General features: G+C 33.4%; 1 protein-coding gene across 5 annotated transcripts in view; it reads left to right on the top strand.

Moving 5' to 3' along the window:
• FSTL5 (follistatin like 5) overlaps positions 1-14,985 on the top strand; it is a 270,409-nt gene that overhangs the window by 39,560 nt on the left and 215,864 nt on the right. For 3 of the 5 annotated variants that reach the window (XM_005486310.4, XM_005486308.4, XM_074541190.1), the window contains exon 3: positions 2,046-2,079. In XM_005486310.4, the coding sequence (XP_005486367.2) occupies positions 2,046-2,079 (34 nt within the window). The remainder of the gene's footprint in view (positions 1-2,045; positions 2,080-14,985) is intronic. The other 2 variants (XM_074541193.1, XM_074541192.1) reach the window with 1 other exon arrangement.

Here is a 14,985-nt window from a genome sequence, read left to right as displayed (position 1 = left end):
TACTTGAGGCATGGAGACTTTTCTTTTTGTGTGGGTGCTCTTTGCTGCTACCAAGCATCTTGGCCCAAGGAATATCACACTGAGTCTGGTCTTAGATCTGTTAGGAAAGTCTTTTCTTTCTAGTTTGAATGGCAGCTCAGAACTAAAATTTGAGAGTTTTGAGAAAGCTAAGCCATGAAAATTTGCTCCAAAATCTTGAACTGAAATTAAAGAAATAAAGATATTAGAACAAAAGGTCTGAAAAGATATTTTCAGTTAACGCCTCTTTTCCTTGAAATCTTAACACAGTTCAATAACAAAAACCCCTGCAATCTGTTTTTTTTTTTAATGTTCAGATTTCATCTAAATCCTTTTGTTTCTACTCTTAACTTTGCCAAGTTTGTTGCATTCTCTTCTTCCTAAAAAGTAATTCTCATCCTAATTAGTGTTTCTCTTCTCCTTTGATATCAATATTTGACTTTTAATGTTGCTTTCCTGCAAGGCTACTCTGATCTAATAATCAGTTATTGGATTAAGTATTTAGAATCTATTGCAGCTTTGTTGGCAAAAAATTCCATTCTTCTGATTTCGAACTAAAGAAGGGAGAAAAGACTAGTGAGTTTTGGGGAACTGAACAGTATCTGTGGAGCTCATAAAATTGCACCATCTGAAATGCTAACACAACTTGGCTGCATCTTGACTCTAAATCTTGTTGGTGGGTTGATATTTTAATAAGCACAGATTTCTTATCATTTACAAGATTCTCTGAGTTTACACTGGCCTATTGAAGGCTAAGTTTCACTGCATGACTTCTAAGGATATATCAAATAAAAATTGCAAGCAAGTTTTCCTTTGGAAGACTTGAAGAAAGTACTACACAATTCCTCTAAACCAAATGGTGACTGTCGTGTAAAATGAAATGCAAAAGAAATTCAGTAATACTGAAACTATTGCTTTAAATTTAGTATAGCATGAAACTCAGAATGGCATAAAAATTGGTTCTGCTAAATTCAGCACATCATATCCAGTATTTCAGGAAATACCATTCATTTGGTTTAGGATACATACTAAAAATGTATCTAGTACGCCACATTTTACTGATAATGATTTTTTTCCTTTTTTTTTTTTAAACCTCTTATTAGTGTTTCTAATGTAGTCATGGAGAAATTTGAAGACATATTTTACAAATACATACAAGTTTTCACATACTTATTTGTTTGAAAAAAAACAAGAAAATAATCGACTTAGATTTGTACGATTAGGTTGCAGGGAACAACAAAAATACTGCATCACTAGCCATATTATTTATTATTTCACAAAATTAAAAATGTTGGAACAATATGTTTTACTTGTTTGAGGATAAGATGGCCTTATGCTTAACATTAACTAAACGTTTCCATTTCCCTGTGAATTAGAAAATATTAACAGATATGCTGTTAAAGGACATATGTATTGGTGTGGAAGTATTAACTTCTTTCTATAGATTTCTAAATACAGTCTGGATGCTAAATGAACCTGTTATGAGCACAGTAAGAACAATCCTTGGTGATTATAGGTAAAATAAAACAGTGCAATTAGTACTGAAGGGTAATCAGCAGACTCTCTTTGTTATCAAAAGCTAAAATGCTTAAAAATTTAGAAGTGTTTTTCATTTAGCCTATTCCTAATGCTATTTTTACTGGAATAAATTTGTATAGCAGGAAATATTTGAAGAATTGCAGTACTCAAACATAGGACAAATCCCAGTTTTTATGGGACTTCTGCAGTTGAATTATGAGCATCTCCCAAGACAGAGATCAAGTGACAGAGACTGCCAGGCCCTGTTAGGTTATGTGTTCCAGCATATCCAGCCATTTTGGGAGGGGAAAAAAAAGAAGTGAAAAACACTACTTTGAAAATGGGTTATATAGGACTCTTTAGGCATCAGGTAAAGTGTAATTGATTTTACTTTGGAGCAGGATGGAGGAGGAACTACACGGTCTCATTTGGGTCATGTATGTCTATGATTTTATGATTTTGTGATAAATAATTCTGAAATTAATACATTTTTCTGCTCTTAATTGCAGCAGGAAAAGAATCATGAAAGCTCAAGAAATAAAGGTAAGTGCCAATTGTTTTCAAAATGTGGACATTCTTATAATTATCACAAATGTAGCATTCATTTTTGGTAAAAAACATCCAGATGGATTGTTTGCTAAGTATTTTAGTATTTGAAATGACAAATATATTTTTAGGAAAGGGATTGAAATATAGAAAGTAAATGTATTAGCTACTGTTTTTGTAACCCTGAGATGAACAACACTGCACTGGATGGGATGGGCTGCACAGTTTCTCACCAAGTTCATGTCTTGACTATGGCTGGTTATTATCCTTCCATAAGACATCAGTACCATCAATTTAGCTTCTCCCTTTCCATTCAGTAAATCTGAAACTGGGTGTGATTCCAATTTTTGCGCAAATTAGTCATGTCCTTAATCGTTTGCCTTGCAATACAACTGTTGTGGGTGGTCTTTGTGTACAGTTTATATTTTCACTGCAATTTACTCTGTGCCAGCGGCTAAGCACTATCTGAAATAGAATATCCAGGTTAAAGAAACAAAAGAAACAACATTTTATCAAGAATATTAAGTCTTCCAAAACTCAAATTAGACTTCACATCTTTTTTTTTTTTTTTCCTAAAAGAAAGTATTTCAAGAGAGAGAACATCCAAACCTCTCCATTAAAAATTACTAAGCAAGAAATGAAAATCAAAATTGCCAGTGGTGGCAAAGATTGTTCGCTTGATACTTTAGTTTTTTATAGAGATAGGATATGAGATACTTTAAAAGGGAAACAAGGGGAGGATAGGAGAAAGAGCACCAGTTAAATGTTGCAAAGAGAGGAGGGAATTAGGTGACAAAACAACCCATATCTTTTTTATTATCTTAGGAAGAAATGTGTAATCATATCACCCGAGTTAGCAGTTCTTAGTTCAGTTATTTATGTATCACAGTACTCATTCATCTCAATTTTCTTCCTTTCTCTCACATGGAAGATAAACACAAACATCTAAAGCCAAGCTAAAGCTGATGGTTGATTGGAGCTGTGTCAGGACAATTAGATTGTTTATGATGATATCATAATTTACATCACCTGAATGACCTATGGTCCTTCATTTGAAGAGTATGCATGGGAAAAATAACTGAACCAAAAATTTCCCTTTATTTTCAACCCATTTGTGATTTATAATTTTCTTTTCAGAGGTAATACAATATAAAGGTAAATCTTCTCTATATGTAGTGAGTGTATCTATAATATATTGTTTAAAATGCTTTCTTGTCTGATGACTTAATACAAATTATAAAAAAGACTGTGACAACTCAGATCAGATTAGAGGAATAAATGATTTGTGAATACGGAAGGATTCTGAAATGGGCCATTGTTTGTGGATTTTTATGATTTATGTCAGATGTATATGATGTTTGACAGTTTTTCTCACACACCCCACCCCATGCTGTTGCCAGGTGGTCATCATGGTGTGTATGTGAGCAACAAGTAAAATAGGAACAAAGTAATGAGCTGGATGGGAGTGCCCATCTTATTCATTAGCAGTTATTTTAGTGAACTAACCAGGGAAACAATTTTCAAAAGATTGCCAAGTGTTGTCCACACCTTCCACCAAAGGAACCCATTAAACTCTACTTGAAGGGAGATATCCATTTTGTCCAACTAGGCAGTGATATTGGTTCTGAGCTGCACAAAATTTGATGTGATTTTATCTGTAACATCACTTAAGGAAATATTTAACCTACAAAACTTCCTGCAAGATGTGTTTGTCTCTGCCTAAACTGACAATTCCACTTGGAAGATTTCAGTGGTCTGGAAGACTAATTATGGACAGAGTAGTCTTTGAAACATACATGTATCTACAGATATACTTTATTGCATAATGCTATTTTGAGGTGAGTTTATTATTGAGGGTTTTTTGTGGTGTTCTATTTTCATATTCTTTGAATTTGTTTGTTTTCATGTGTTCTTCATCCATGTAATTGCAAAGTTTCAGGAAGGTATTTTTATTTCAGTTACAGCATATAAAATCTTAAAATTCTTTCTACTTAAAATACTGGTTGGTTCAGATGAAACAGGACTAAATAAATGTTTCAGCATGAGCATTTTTGTCTTGTCAACAAGTAACTGCGGTTTGTATGCAGTATCTAAATGTTTTGTGCTCTGCATATGTTCTTCTGAGATAGGTAAATTTTCCTCAACTTCTTGGGATGGGTTTCTAACAATATTCCTTACACTCTACATATTTCAGCCACTTCATATGGCAGAAGGACAAAAATTTTCTGTGGTTTCTTAACAGTTCTGATGCTTTCATAACATTTTCAAAGTGTGCATGCAAATAATTTTAATGATATTAATTTGAAGAATTTTTTGCTTTAGTTAAGAGCACCTGTCGTGTAGCATACCAGCTGTATAGGATGTTTTAAAATGTTTGCTAGCTACTATTGATATGAGATTTGAACATCACTAAGATTCAAAATTCAACCATTTAGAGAATTTTGACAGACATAATTTTAATTACTACTTGAGTTTCTAAATGTACTCAACACTTCTCACTTTGTGCTTACCTTAATAATCTGAATGTAAAACCATTATTGACTCACAGATTAGTTTCAAAAACATAATTATCTATGATTATGAACATATTGCCTGACTCCTCTGATATCATTAACAAACATCTGTTCCTTTTTTAATCTTTAGCTACCAAAATTAGAGAGAAAATCATATAGGCATCACCTGCATATCTTACTTGCTTTTTCCTCTTTAAATTGTTTATCATACCTTCACAACATTCTTGGTCTTTTCTGAAATCCCAGATTGGTGTAATCTTTTCGTATGCACTCATGAATGTAAGATATGAAGAAATGGAAAAAAACTTGAGAAACTTTAAATTTTAGGGTATTTGAGGGACAAAATCGGTAAGCCTTATTTGAATAATAACTTGTAAAAGTGAAATTGTGTCTGGAGATACTCTCATGTTGGGATGGGCGGGAGAAATGTGGCACGTGACCTTTTTCTCAACTAACCAACTGTCCACAAAGCTTTCCACACTCTCAAATGCCAGTGGGTGAACAAACTGTTAGATCTATTCTGCAATATGTCTGTATGTTATTACTTTTGGTAATGGACAAAGCTATGCATGTTCTGATGCAGAATACATTATACCAACATCTTTTGTCATGTTAAAACCATTATCTGTGGCAAAAAATACATTTCATTACATTCTGTAATATATCCAGTGGTTCAGTTTTCTACTCAAGCATTATTAAAATATTATAATAATTAGAATAATATTATATTAATATTATAGTAAGTATAAATGTTATACTATAATATTGTATGCAATAATGTGTGATATAATGATAATATAATTATTATATTAAAATAATTAAACAAATTATTCTTAATTTGTTTTTCAACAGACCTCTATTAATTCTGTGTGGTTAGAATCTGAAGTGCAATCCTCCTGGACTGAACTGACTAATGTTTTAGTTTGTTATGCTCTGGTAGCTTCTATACTAGATCAGTACATTTCAGAAAAAAATGTAGTATTTTAGAGAATATGTGTAGCACCAAAAAGTTGGTAAATGTTTGTCCAATCTGACCTACAGTTTTTGTTCTGAAGTTCTTTTCTTTGTCATTATGTTCTAATTTACCTGAGTGAATAAACTTTGAAGAGTTGTATGGGATTTTTGAATTAAGTGTGCCAAATCCCACCCCCTTTATCCTGTTTGTTCTCCTCCAAGGCCTGGTCAAATGAAACTCAAATCTCTTTCTTACTTAAGAATTGTCATAAGAAATGGAGTTCTGTTTTGCACCTGAATGATTCTCTTTTCCCTTTCTTACAAAACATCTACAGACATAGTGTTATAAACTGAATGCTTTGGAGTGTTCTTTCTTTATTATTGTATTGGAATGGCTTTTCCATGATTAACAGTTATAGAAATTACAATGGTAAGGTCTAAACCAATTCAGATTATGAAATGCATTTAAAATAAACAAATTTATGCATATGTGAAAATAATTTTAGTGTAACAGTTAATCTTAGAGTTTATTTCTCAGCATACTTGAAGCTCGTTTTTAGAAAGTGTGTGACTCAGTGTCAGATATCAGTTCTAGGTGGTATCTTTGGTAACTGTGATTACCTGACACAGAAAGTACACACCCAGAGCAAGGTCTCTACTGTATATACAGATTTATGAAAATGTTTTCTTATTTCTTATAAGCAAAGCATTATTTGACAATGCTGCAATCCAATTTTGATATCTATCTGTCAATACAGCACAGTATTTGTATATTAACCTAGTCAGACTTGCTACCAGTGTAATGCCATGGACATAAACAGTGTAAACTGCACAAATATGGCCTCACCAGTTTTTATCTTGAGGTAAACACACTTTATCTTTGTCAAGAAATTAATTAAAAAGGCCAAAGTAATAACAAGTGAATACAACATGGCGCATATATTTTACAAAATTGCAGCATTTACTTAAGATAAATTCTAGACCTACATTCCATACTAGTGAAAAATTGCCTGCAGTTTTATTGTGTTAGTATCAGGGGAGGAACAATATCACATGGAGTTTCTTGAGTGTTTTGTTACAAATTATGTCTGCATTTTCACAGAGGAATTATTTCCAACTTTATACTGCTTGACTGCAACGTTTCCAAGTCCATTTTTGCTATGAGACTAAAAAAAAAATTTTAATTATGCAAAAATTCACAGCTGTCAGTGCATATTCAAAAAATCAATTGGAATAATCAGATGCATCTTTAATTTTTCTTAAATGCATATCCATTATTTCCACTTTTATCCATTATTTCCACTTTCCATTGCCACTTTTTAAAAGTATGTGGGGGAATGCACATATATTCTGATAATGATTACAGAGATAACTTCTGATACTTATTATGTATAATTTATATAAAAAAGATCCTATATATGTTATGTAATAGTGTATATATAATGATAGTGGAGAAAATGTGAAAGCAAAATTATTCTACAACTGTGTCTGTTGCATTCATAAAAGGATGAAATTTTTCGTGCCTGACTTGTTAGCAGCTTTAAGAATTATACAAACAAATAATTTCTTTCTTCTCTGGATTTTCTTTACAGCAGGAAAATGTACATCTGAGTTTGATTTTCTTATCATATGTATTATTCATAACATTCAGAAATTTGGAAGGGAAAAATATGGTCTGTGTCAAAATTCCAGGCAAGAACTCTTCTCCAATATCATATATCTATTCCAACAAGAGATACAATGGTTATTTCTGCATGTAGTAGCACAGTAGAGCTAACATAAGAGATTGGTACCCCTGTTTTGTTTTTTGTAAAACATTCATCTGTGTCCTCCTAAAATTTAAGTTGCATTCTGTTAAATTATTAAATCTACTTCAAAGCGGACATTGTGAACTTGACAGGAGAGAATAAGTTCAGTGGTATTCATGAAGTTTCTCTCTGTAGTGCACAAACACTTAACTTGAACAGATACAGTGGAGAGGAGATTCAGCCCTGGCAGGGGAGGGGAGTGCTGAATACTGACTGGAATACATATTCATTCCTATTAAGACTTTACTATCTTTAAAGAAGTCACTCCGAGGATGAATGTAGCAATTTTGGTTATTTAAATTTAAATGTATTGGTAGTCTGAATTTTAATGTTGTGTGACCCACAAAAGACTTTGAATAGCAATAGAGTTTCTTTTTTTTTTTTTTTTTTTTAATCTTCCATGTAAGAGTAGCTACTGTTTCACTTGAATGTTATAGTGAAAATGTTTTGGGTAATTTCTTGTGTTGTTTCAGGAACAGGCTGAGAAGAGCTAATTAATGTGACTTGACTTTAAGTTAGTCTATTCTTTTATTATTAATAATGTTGAGGTTTTAAAGTTAAAAATTAATGCTAAAAGCTTTGTAGTTTTATATATTTAGATTCTTTTTTGTGCTTAAGACAATGTGTATTTTCAGGAATGGCTTTCATTTACCTCTTTCATCTTAAAAGAGGTACACAAACCACAGATGGCTATATGAGGTAATTTGAATTCGCTCTTGAGCGCTGAAGGTTTGCACTAAATTCACAGAAAAAGTATTATTGGATTCTTTAATAGAGATATATATACAGTAGTGCAGTGTCTGTAGGCTATGCATGCCATGTTTCTCACATGTAGTGAATATTCCTTTGATTATGCTAACAATGGAAATCTAAATGTAAAATGGGTCATTTCCTGTGAAGCTTAGCTGGTTTAAAGTATTATCTACCTTTTCTGTGTACCCTATGCCTTTGCAGAGCCTTCATTCTCAGAATGAAGAGCAAAATATGATTTGTATCAGCACCACAGATATCTTAGTTAAGTTTGGCATATAATAACCAGGTGGAGCAAGCTGTTTCACGCTATTTGTTATGTAGCAGGCAATTATTATGATGAAAAAGAAACAAATGAGAATGATAGGAAGTGCAGCTCCCATTTGGTGTAACAGACTGCTGAAGCCAAATAATCTTCCTATCTGAACAACTTGAAGTTTTCCTTTTAGAATAGATTTTCAAAAAGCAAAGTGCATGTCAAAAACTGTCCAAATGCTATTAAAGGAAAAACTTGTGGTTTATTTGCAAATAAAAAATATAACAAGTAATAGCTGAAAATGTATATTAGAATTTATACTAGAAAAAAGCAACTTTTGCTGTTGTGTTTTATTTGCCTGTAGCATAACCTTTATCAGTAGGTCTCAGTATTATCTCTATGTTTGTATTAAATAGTCTGCTGCGATACCTCATTACTGCACAGAAAGGAGGCTATGGTATTTATATCACTGGAAAAGATATACATAGAGATAATTTTTAAAATCTATGCTCTATAATAATTTTTTTAGATATGAACTTAAAATCCAGTGTAGGCTGTAGTTCTATTATGTGGAGGGATAGAATGTAAGAGAATAGTGCAGAAGGCAGTCTCACACCTGAGGAGGTGCAGCTGTGCCAATCACCAAAGATTAGGAACAGCCCTGCCCTTAACAGGCCACAGCTGTGTCCAATAAGAGGCGGAGTGCTACAAAAGAGTGGGGTAGCTGGGTGGGGAGGGAGCTGGAGTTTGTTGGTTGTGCTGTGAAGAAGGAGTCAGTGCTGTGAGGAGATGCCCATGAGAAATCACTGAGAAGGTATGGGACTTTTGCAATGCAATTAGACCATTCATAGAAGTATTTAAAGTTGAGAAAGGGTTGTCTTGAAAGAAAAAGTGAAGTTGAGGTGGAACATGTAGCATTCAGAAGCAAAAATCTGAATAAATACTGATATTTCAGAAGTAAATTCTATTTTATTTATATTTATTTTCAATAGATACCTGGTATCTTTCTTCGTTCAGGTATGAGGCCACTGGTTTTTATTGCATATTTATTATACTGACAATATAACGATATAACTTACATATAGGTTTTCTGTGCTCTTTATAGGCCATAAACTTTTAAGAACACTTATGTAGAAAAAATCTGACACATTTGTGTTACATGGTAGAAATTTCCATACTCATGCCATCTTAAACAGAAATAATTTTTGCATTCATATAGTTTTCTTCAGAATGCTATTGATTATGCATGAGAAACATATTTCCTCCAATAAAATAAGTCTTGCAACTTACTGGACAATCAGAACTTACAAAAACTTGAAAAATGAGTCTGTTGAACACAATTTCCACCTCAAATCTCACTCCCAATTATTGCAGCACTGTGTATTGTTCAGATGCTGGTTGAGACAATTGCAGTATTCATTTTTTGCCTTTGAATAGCAAGGGTTGATGTGTTCCATTATCATTAAGGTCATGTTCTGGTTTACTCCAAGCACGCTCTTTTGTCACTTGCCTGAGACACCAGAACATGATTGATGGTGTCAGATCCTGTTAAGGTTTACATCATAACTGAAAGTAGGTGTTAGAGTGGAGTGCAAATTACAGGCTGCTAAAATGCCTGTCACTAACAATTATGGTGGGGCAGTGTAAAATTTCTCATTTGTTTCCAAAGGTCAGATTAATAAAGCTGCATGGCACATTATCATAAAGGGTGGACCCAGCTGTCTGTTTAGATTATGCTTAAGAGTCTAGTGTTTCTAAGGAAACTTTACAAGGAATGAATGCATCCATTTCAACTAGCAGTTTAAATGTGGGTAATTATTATATCTTCTTCTGAAGGGATCCAAACCAGAGGCTGCAGTCTGTCCTGGGTTGGCTATATGATGTTTGTATGTCCTGTTGTCCTGCCAACCCAGGACACAGTCACTCAAATGTCTTTCTGCTTCTCAATTCATATATATATATATATATATATATAAAAAAGAGTTTTTTCATGAATTTCTTTTTTAATCCTCAAATTTAAAGTAGCTCCCCAAGACCTGAAAAGCTAATTCCTTACATGAATGAGTTGTAAATTAAAATGAATCAAATAATAAAAACAGGTCAACTCATGTATATTCCTACATGACACAAATTGGAACAAGGAACTGAACTATTTAAATAAAATATTTTAATTCTATTAAACAATTAATAGATATTTTATAGCTTAAAAGTTAATTAAATATATTAAAATTAAAAATTATGTTTCTATTGCAGCTATTCAAGTGATTAGTACAAAAAGCATACAAAATTCTTTGATTATGCAATTGTGTACATCTTTAGCAAATTTTCTTCCTAATAATAAAATTTTTGGTAATTTTTCAAGTTAGCTTTTTTAATATTTACTGAAATGTAAAAATTAGTTTTCTATTATTAAAAAAAGTGGTGGTTTGGATTTGTTTGCTTTTCTTTAAATATAAATAACAGCATCCTGGGAGGAAAAAAGGGAGACTTCTGATTCAGCAGGAGGCTGGCAGTAGAGTGACTGAGATTTAGATCTGAATATACAACTGAAGGAATTAATGTTTCAGATTGAATTTAATTTAATCATAAGCAAGTACAGAGAAGGGTTACTCTAGTGATCAGAAAGTGTTTTTAAGTAAAACTCAAGACAGACACAGTTATTTTTCCTAGCAGAGTGGGATACTTTGAAAGCGTGTTGATACAAATGCTTGAAAAAAGCATGGAACTCCTGAAATGAAAAGTTAGGTAGATGATAATTGTTTTGAATAAGAGGCAACACTCCTTGCATGCAGCAATATATTTCTTCATGTGCAGCTTTCTCCTCTTTGCATGAATTATTATGATATTAAAAAATGCTATGTGTGATCTTGTGCAAATAATTAAGTAAAAACTGAATGAAACATCTTCCAGGATGTTCTCTGAACCTAAGCAGGACTTTTGGTGCTTTACCTGTACATTAATTTAAGTTTATGCAAGGTAATGCTTAATGAAAGAAAAACCTCAGGAAATTGCATTAAAGAGATGGTACAAGGAGTCACTCAGCTTCTCCTTTAAATTGAAGCAGGACTTCTCTTATCTGGAAGACTAAGGTGTTTTGTTATAGGGTAAGGTAAATGTTTCATGTTATGAGTTATGATAAAATGCTCTGTTTTTTTTTTTTCCTTTACACACCTGTGTAAATATAACTTTATTTGTGCAGCCATGGCCTGGATTATTTTCTCTAAAGCCTTCTTTTTCCATGTTCTTTCCCACCTGTGCCCCTTTTTGCATAAGCTCTGTCTCCCTTTTTCATATCAGCCATTCATATCTTTCAAGATTTGGCATGTCAGAAAGCAATCTGTGTTTTCAGGGTAGACTATGTAGGCTTACAATGCAACCTCCCTTGAATATTGAAAGGTAGGACATGCCTTTGAACTTTCCAAGGTTTTTTGGAGATTAAGTACTTCAAGTAACTTCTGGCTTTCTTCATAGTCATAGGGCACATAGTTTTCAGTTTCAGAGTCTGAAAAGGAGTAAAGTTTGTGGGTCTGAGCGAAAACAGTTAAGGTGAACATTAAGTTTGGATCATGTCTTTATAAGCCTATTTTTTGTAAATTTCACAGAATCACAGAAATTCTAGGCTGGAAGAGACCTGTAAGATTATCGAGTCCAACCCATGTTCTAACACCTCAACTAGATCATGGCACCAAGTGCCACATCCAGTCTTTTTTTGAACTCTTTGAGGGATGGTGACTCCACCACCTCCCTGGGTAGATGATTCCCAGTATTTGACCACTCTTTCTGTAAAATACTTCCTCCTTAATTCTAGCCTGTATCTCCCTTGGTGCAGCTTGAGACTGTGTCCTCTTGTTCTGTCTGTTGTTGCCCGGAGAAAGAGACCGAATTTGCCTGTTCTTCCATCACCTTTGAGGGCCTGGTGGATCTTCAAGAAATAATTATATTTTATTAATTAATAGGGATCCAAATATTTTTGTATTTTTAAAAATATTCTATGGAATCATAATAAATTTTGACTGATTCTTCAAGACTTATTAAGTTTATGTGATGTATAGATAACTGTCAGAAAAAAATTCTTTCAAAATTGTAGTAGTTGACAGTAAGGTTTGCCAGATTTTGTTTTGCTCAGCTATGGAAAGGATATCCATATGCTATCATTGCAATGACAGCAACAAGCTGTAATTCTGTGTGGCCCTGCATAACTGCATAAAGCGAGGCCTTTGGCTGTTTAGGCAACATTTATTGATCAAAAAGCTGTTTATCAGAGTTCCCAGCCTAGCAAAGAAACACAGTGGGATAGATTTTTGTCCATGCAATTATCAGAATTTTCTTGCACAGGGGTTGGTTAAAAGGTAAATCTACAGCTGATAAAGTAATGGCTGATTGTTGGTTAAATAATCTGAGAGATTTGACACAAGTGGTTGCACATCTGAATACCATTCTCTAAGCAAGTGTTTTTGTATTCAGTGGCGACATGACAGAGTGGGAGTCTTCCTTCTCTTTGTGCTCTCACTGGACTTTGTAGCATGTAGAATTTATTTACACATATGCTACCCAGGCTATAAATTTTTGTTTCTCTAGCATTTGGTGTCCTGTTCAGACCTAGGCATAGGCTTGTATTGCTATGCTGGCAGGATTTCAGAACAAAAAAATCTCAGTAATAAGGTTCAAATTATTCGTCATTTGAATTATGGACAAAAGCCACATATACATTTGGGAATGCTGGCCCACAAGCAATAATCACTCAAATCTTGATGTTTTCGTTCTTTTAAAAGACTATAAAAATCTATGACAGAATTACTTTAATGGAAATTTAAGAAATCATTTCATTATCTCAGAAATAAATAAATCCAAGAATATTAAAACAAGCATTTTTCTTAGCTTTTTAAAGTCCTGCATAGAGCTGATTAAATGAAGGCTCTCAGAAGGAAAGGAAGATTAGAGAATTCTAGCAAATAGAAAGGCATAGAAAATTCCCATTTGTATTATAAGTGCCACCAACTTTCTAATAAGCACACATTGATTCTTCCTCATAAAATGTAAAAGCTGTGATTTGTAGCCTTAAGGATAATTGCCCACTAAAAATGCATTACAAATGGAGGGAAAAAACCCAATAAAAACATTCTGGTATCAGAATCATAATTTCTGTGCTCAAAGGATCATATATGTAGGTTGCACTCTGGTTTAATTAGCAGTAATCTGACCTTCTTTCCCCAGAAACATTGAAAAATCTTATTACTCTTTATAATTGTAACTAGCATCTCAAGAGCAGTATATAGCGTTAGGGGTATCATAAATGAAGTACATTAACAGAAGTAATACAGAATGATGAAAGCCAAAGATACAAATATGAAGCTATTTATATTGCCTAAACATAGTCTTTTGGTTCAACATACTCCTGTGTAAATATATATTAATAAACTTGTATAAGTTTATCTGTATGTTCGAAGATGTACAGATAAAATGTCAGGAAAGACATACAATTAAAAATGTGTAGAAAGAGGCTCTCTGAACAGAAATCAGAATCTAGTAAAAAAAGGATTTATTGTGAGTCTTTAATAGTCTTTAAATACACATTTTAGGCAACTGTTTTGAGGTATCATGTCATCTATATCAAGTGTAATAAAAGCAGCTGGAAATGCTGGACTTTTTCCCATTCATTTCTTTATTTCCACTTCAAATAAAAGTATGGGATTAGGCAAGACTTGCAAGTGTGATGTAGTTAAAGATTAAAACATACAAACTGAAATGTACAGTATTATAGATATTTCTTCTTTTAAATTTGGGGTTTTATAGTGTGTTTGGGGAGGTTTTTGGTAAAGCATGTCACATGACTCTCTATGTCTGTATGCGCTCATTCTGGATGAATGCTCTTTAAGGCATTAGCATTTTTCATAGGTCTGTGTTCTAGCACTCTTGCTGGACACAGTGATTGCTGAATTTGTAGGGTGTGTGACCTGTTATCCCCTCTCCTTGCTTATTAAGAAAAGAAGTCTTTTTATATGCCCACTGATCTTCATAAGCAGTCAGTTGCAAATGGCATTTCTTCCTTTCCTTGTCTCTCTGGAGAGGTAATATGAGACATGAAACCTGTTTACTTTCTTTCAGGCTCTTCTGTACTGACTGAGATTGCCCTTTTCCACATGTCTGCTTTATTCTTGCAGTTGTGGCAAACGCTTGGAGTTAAGGGGAATCATAAATGCAAGCAAGCTAGAGGCTTGCCATGCAGAGCATGAAGGTCACTACTGTTTCCCACACTGGGATTGCCGCGTCTCGTCGGGCACCTCAGCAATCTGATCTAGTTGCTATCAGAAAAGTCAATATTTGCATTTTGTTGAATATGCATGCCCACCAGTGTTTGGAGAAAGGGTTATTTGGTATCTGAGCTTGTGTGATTATCTTGTTTGCATTCACAAGATACTATCTGCAAATCCTCTAATGATTCAAAGACAATGTTGTATTGAAGTTATTTCATTATTAGGATTAATTCATTGCTATTCTAAATTAAACAGGCTTAGCATTTTTGTTCTTTAATTTCAGATAGGGCACTGGAAGGACAACTTGAAGAAAAATGTCAAAAAATACTTTAACTCATTGAATGTTAAGTGTACACAGAGAAGCTATT

Source organism: Zonotrichia albicollis, chromosome 5 (assembly GCF_047830755.1).
Source record: "Zonotrichia albicollis isolate bZonAlb1 chromosome 5, bZonAlb1.hap1, whole genome shotgun sequence".
In the NCBI taxonomy this organism is placed as follows: Eukaryota; Metazoa; Chordata; class Aves; order Passeriformes; family Passerellidae; genus Zonotrichia; species Zonotrichia albicollis.
Note: the sequence above shows the minus strand (reverse complement) of the source record. Positions and strands in the feature narration are given on the sequence as shown.